Source organism: Austrofundulus limnaeus, unplaced genomic scaffold (assembly GCF_001266775.1).
Source record: "Austrofundulus limnaeus strain Quisiro unplaced genomic scaffold, Austrofundulus_limnaeus-1.0 Scaffold279, whole genome shotgun sequence".
Classification (NCBI taxonomy): Eukaryota; Metazoa; Chordata; class Actinopteri; order Cyprinodontiformes; family Rivulidae; genus Austrofundulus; species Austrofundulus limnaeus.
The window spans coordinates 762,606-767,681 of record NW_013952681.1 but is presented as its reverse complement, the minus strand read 5'-3'; the positions used below and the strand labels follow the sequence as shown (position 1 = coordinate 767,681).

Genomic DNA, 5,076 nt, shown 5'->3' with positions numbered 1-5,076 from the left:
CAAATTTGATTCATATTTGCAAATTTGATTCATATTTGCAAATTTGATTCATATTTGTACATTTGATTTGTATTTGTAAATTTGATTCATACTTGTAAATTTGATTTGTACTTGTAATGTGGCAAAGTTGTAAAAAAATGTACGTTTATAGACTTAGATGTACAAATTATAGACTTTAACACATACTGTACAATAATTCTGACAGTTATCTTATCCCATACAGAGCTGACTAAACTAAGAATAAAAGACAAGAAACACAAAGATTAAGGCTACAAATCTGTAGAAAGCTGAAAACTAGAAGGAAGCTTTAACTGTTTGTGACATGAAATTCCTGAAAGCAGCCTGGCTGCTGCTTCTGGATCCTGGACTGAGATTGTTTTACACACTGAAATGAACTTCACACTCTGACGTTATGAGCTCTGAGTTCTGAGCTGTGAGTTCTGAGCTCTGAGCAGATCCTGGAGGTTTCTCACAGATGATTCTGGCGGCATAACTGCAGGGAAAATCATTCCAGGTCTGCAGATCACCATCTGCTCTGTCTACTTTTAAAGCCGCACAGTCTTCTCCATCAGGAGGATTTCCCATATTGTTGGGCTCTCCGTTGATCCAAAAACTTAAATAAAAACATTAAGAACAGTAAAAACAGGTTATTTTAACTCTGACAGAACTCAGTTTATTTTGTCAAGTAAACTAAAATGTTCTACTTCATAAAATAGACCTTTTATCCAGAGGTGATCTGTCCACCCACAACCAGCTGCCTTCTGTCTCTGAGTCCGTCAGTCCGATCCAGAACCAGTCTCCATTCATCTTGTCTCTCAGTTTTCTCATCAGGAACTCCTGAGTAGTAAAAGATGAAAATATCTCTGAGACTTTCCCGACATGAAGAAACTTGATGAAGTGATGAAATGTGTGAGAACATGAACCTGCAGCAGTGTTTCATACCTGCTCCTCTCTGCTGTCGATCTTCACCAGGTCTCCTCCAGCAATTCTGCAGGAACTTCTGCTGTCCTGCCAGGCGAGTCCACGGGAGCTGAAATAATAACACTTTCCTCCATGAGACTCCCAGCCTGCTTCACACTGCAGATATGTTGGATCTTTAAAACASATGAAAGCTTCACTGAGTCAGGAGGAAGAAATGTGTGTTGATGTTTGTGTGATTTGGAGGCAGCAGGAGGCGTCTTCTGTCCTGCAGTTACAATCTAACTTCCTGTATCTGTCAGTCCAACAATGTTTCTGTAAGACCATTACAGGACAGGAAGGYCACAAACACTACATCCTCTACTTACTGTGACTTTCAGGAGGAGGACATGAAGGAGGAGCAGGACATGAAGGAGGAGCAGGACATGAAGGAGGAGCAGGACATGAAGGAGGAGGACATGAAGGAGGAGGAGGACATGTTGGCTGAACTCTCATGATTATTTCTGTTTTAAAAAATACAACTAGATTAAATTTGTCTCATTTCTATTGAAATGAAACTGAAAGTTGAAAAAAAAAAGACGTTGGTCCTGACAGAACTGAGACTTTCAGCCTGAACCTTGTGGACTCTTTCAGTCCCTGACAGTCTCACCTGAGAGGTTTTTCTTCAGAGCATCATTCTCCTCTCTCAGGCTTTGAACTGATTGATTGCTCATCAAAATAACAACAGATTAAAAGAAACAATAAAAAACAGTAGTTAGTTGATAGTAAATTAAATTCAAGACATTGTGATTGTTAACACTGAATCACCGTGTGTTACCCTGAAAACCTTTATTTTACACATGGTTTCTGTTCTTAAACTCACAGAGTCTGATGTTAATGATGAGAGCAGCAGCCAGCAGAACACAGAGAACCAGCAGGACCACTGGCTCTGATGGAAGCTTGGAGTTCCTCTTTGGTTTTTCAACAGCTTCACCTGAGGAGCATTTAGAGGAGAATCACATCAAGAGACAGACTCCTAGCATCCAACCAGCATCCAACCAGCATCCAACCAACCAAACATCCAACCAACCACACATCCAACCAACATCCAACCAATCACACATCCAACCAACCAAACATCCAACCAACCACACATCCAACCATACATCCAACCAATCACACATCCAACCAACCATACATTCAACCAACCACAAGTCCAACCAACCATACATCCAACCAACCATACATCCAACCAACCAAACATCCAACACATCCAACCAACCATATAGCCAACCAACCATACATCCAACCAACCACTCATCCAACCAAACATACATCCAACCAACATCCAACCAACCACACATCCAACCAACCAAACATTCAACACATTCAACCAATCATTCATTCAACCAACCATACATTCAACCAACCATAGGTCTAACCAATCACCCATCCAACCAAACATACATCCAACCAAACATACATCCAACCAAACATACATCCAATCATCATCCAACCAACCACACATCCAACCAACCATACATCCAACCAACCAAAATCCAACCAACCAAACATCCAATCAACATCTAACCAACCACACATCCAACCAACCACTCATCCAACCAACAACACATCCAACCAACCACACATCTAACCAACCATAATCCAACCAATCAAACATCCAATCAACATCCAACCAACCAAACATTCAACCAACCACACATCCAAACAACAATATATCCAACCAATTATACATCCAACCAACCAACATCCAACCAACCATACATCCAATCATCATCCAACCAACCACACACCCAAACAACCAACATCCAACCAACCATACATCCAATCAACATCCAACCAAAAATCCAACCAACCACACATCCAACCAACCAAACATCCAATCAACATCCAACTAACCAAACATCTAGCCAACCACACATCCAACAAACCACTCATCCAACCAACCACTCATCCAACCAACAAAATATCTAACCAAAGATACATTCAACCAACCACACATCCAGCCAACCACTCATCCAACCAACCACACATCCAACCAACCACACATCCAACCAACCATAATCCAACCAACCAAACATCCAATCAACATCCAACCAACCACACATCCAACCAACAATACATCCAACCAATCATACATCCAACCAACCATATATCCAACAATATATCCAACCAATCATACATCCAACCAACCATACATCCAACCATATATCCAGCCAATCATACATCCAACCAACCACACATCCAACCAACCACTCATCCAACCAAAAAAATCCAACCAACCATATATTCAACCAACCACACATCCAACCAACCACTCATCCAACCAACCACACATCTAATCAACCATAATCCAACCAACCAAACATCCAATCAACATACAACCAACCAAACATCCAACCAACCACACATCCAACCAATCATGCATCCAACCAACCACACATCCAACCAACAAAATATTCAACCAACCATACATCCAACCAACCACACATCTAACCAACCATACATCCAACCAACCACACATCCAACCAATCATACATCCAACCAACCACACATCCAACCAACTAAATATCCAACCAACCANACACATGGTTTCTGTTCTTAAACTCACAGAGTCTGATGATAATGATGAGAGCAGCAGCCAGCAGAACACAGAGAACCAGCAGGACCACTGTCTCTGATGGAAGCTTTGAGTTCCTCTTTGGTTTTTCAACAGCTTCACCTGAGGAGCATTTAGAGGAGAATTACATCAAGAGACAGACTCCCAGCATCCAGCCATCATCCAACCATCATCCAACAAGCATCCAACCAACCAAACATCCAACCAACCACACATCCAACCAACATCCAACCAACCATACATCCAACCAATCACACATCCAACCAACCATACATCCAACCAATCATACATTCAACCAACCACAAATCCAACCAACCATACATCCAACCAGCCATACATCCAACCAACATCCAAACAACCAAACATCCAACACATCCAACCAACCATATAGCCAACCAATCATACATCCAACCAACCACTCATCCAACCAACCAAACATTCAAGACATTCAACCAATCATACATCCAACCAACCATACATTGAACCAACCACAAACCCAACCAACCATACGTCTAACCTACACATTCTCACTCCCAAGTCGTCACATATTGACGCTTTTCCAAAGGTTCCCTCTGCGTCGTATTTTGACGCATCAGGTGCCCCCCTCGCGTCAGTCCTTGACGCCCGCGGCTTTTCCGGGTTGCGCCACCAGGGGTCTTTGCGTTGGGGGTCTGAGGTTAACATGAGGGATCAGGATTAATGGTTAAGTTTAGGTACTGGGATCAGGGGTAGGATGTCCATGGTGAATATTTGGTCATTTTACGCTTTAGAACACGTTGACGTGAATTTCGTACATTTTCTAAAAATGTTAATTTTAGGTACTACGGTCAGGGACAGGATGTCTAAAGTGAACAAATGTAATTTCAGGCTTTGGAACGGTCCTTTTCGCGCATTTTATACACTTTCTGAAAATATGACAACAGATTTCGCCCCATCTCGTCAGTAACTGACGTGACGGGGGTACCCTGCGCGTCAAAATCGGACGTAGAGGGAACCTTGGAAACGCGTCAATATGTGACGACTTGGGAGTGAGAATGGGTTGGTCTAACCAACCACTCATCCAACCAAACATACATCCAACCAACCATACATCCAATCATCATCCAACCAACCACACATCCAACCAACCAACATCCAACCAACCATACATCCAACCAACCAAACATCCAATCAACATCCAACCACACATCCAACCAATCATACATCCAACCAACCACACATCCAACCAAAAAAATATCCAACCTCCCATACATCCAACCAACCACACATCCAACCACTCATCCAACCAACCACTCATCCAACCAACCACACATCCAACCAACCACACATCCAACCAATCATACATCCAACCAACCACACATCCAACCAACAAAATATCCAACCAACCATACATCCAACCAACCACACATCCAGCCAACCACTCATCCAACCAACCACACATCCAACCAACTATTCATCCAAAGAACTAAACAACCAAGAACCTGAAGCCAGCATCTTTTCTCATGTTGCTTCTAAATAATCTAATAAAATAGTTCTTT

At 42.2% G+C, this 5,076-nt stretch overlaps 1 protein-coding gene and 2 long non-coding RNA genes across 3 annotated transcripts in view; all 3 read right to left on the bottom strand.

Moving 5' to 3' along the window:
• Nucleotides 1-220: 220 nt before the first annotated feature.
• On the bottom strand, nt 221-1,060 carry LOC106526506 (C-type lectin domain family 4 member K). The gene is made up of 3 exons (XM_014021130.1): nt 943-1,060; nt 719-837; nt 221-613 (listed from the first exon to the last, which is right to left on the bottom strand). Exons 2-3 carry the CDS (start codon nt 826-828, stop codon nt 379-381), a joined length of 345 nt encoding a protein of 114 aa, XP_013876584.1. The 5' UTR covers nt 829-837; nt 943-1,060; the 3' UTR covers nt 221-378.
• A 311-nt stretch (nt 1,061-1,371) lies between these two features.
• On the bottom strand, nt 1,372-1,950 carry LOC106526508 (uncharacterized). The gene is made up of 3 exons (XR_001311264.1): nt 1,781-1,950; nt 1,568-1,615; nt 1,372-1,421 (listed from the first exon to the last, which is right to left on the bottom strand). It is a non-coding gene; the product is annotated as an uncharacterized LOC106526508 (long non-coding RNA).
• A 1,564-nt stretch (nt 1,951-3,514) lies between these two features.
• The window catches only part of LOC106526509 (uncharacterized), a 4,795-nt gene continuing 3,233 nt past the window's right edge, over nt 3,515-5,076 (bottom strand). Inside the window, exon 3 of the long non-coding RNA XR_001311265.1 lies at nt 3,515-3,640. This is a non-coding gene — a long non-coding RNA (uncharacterized LOC106526509). The remainder of the gene's footprint in view (nt 3,641-5,076) is intronic.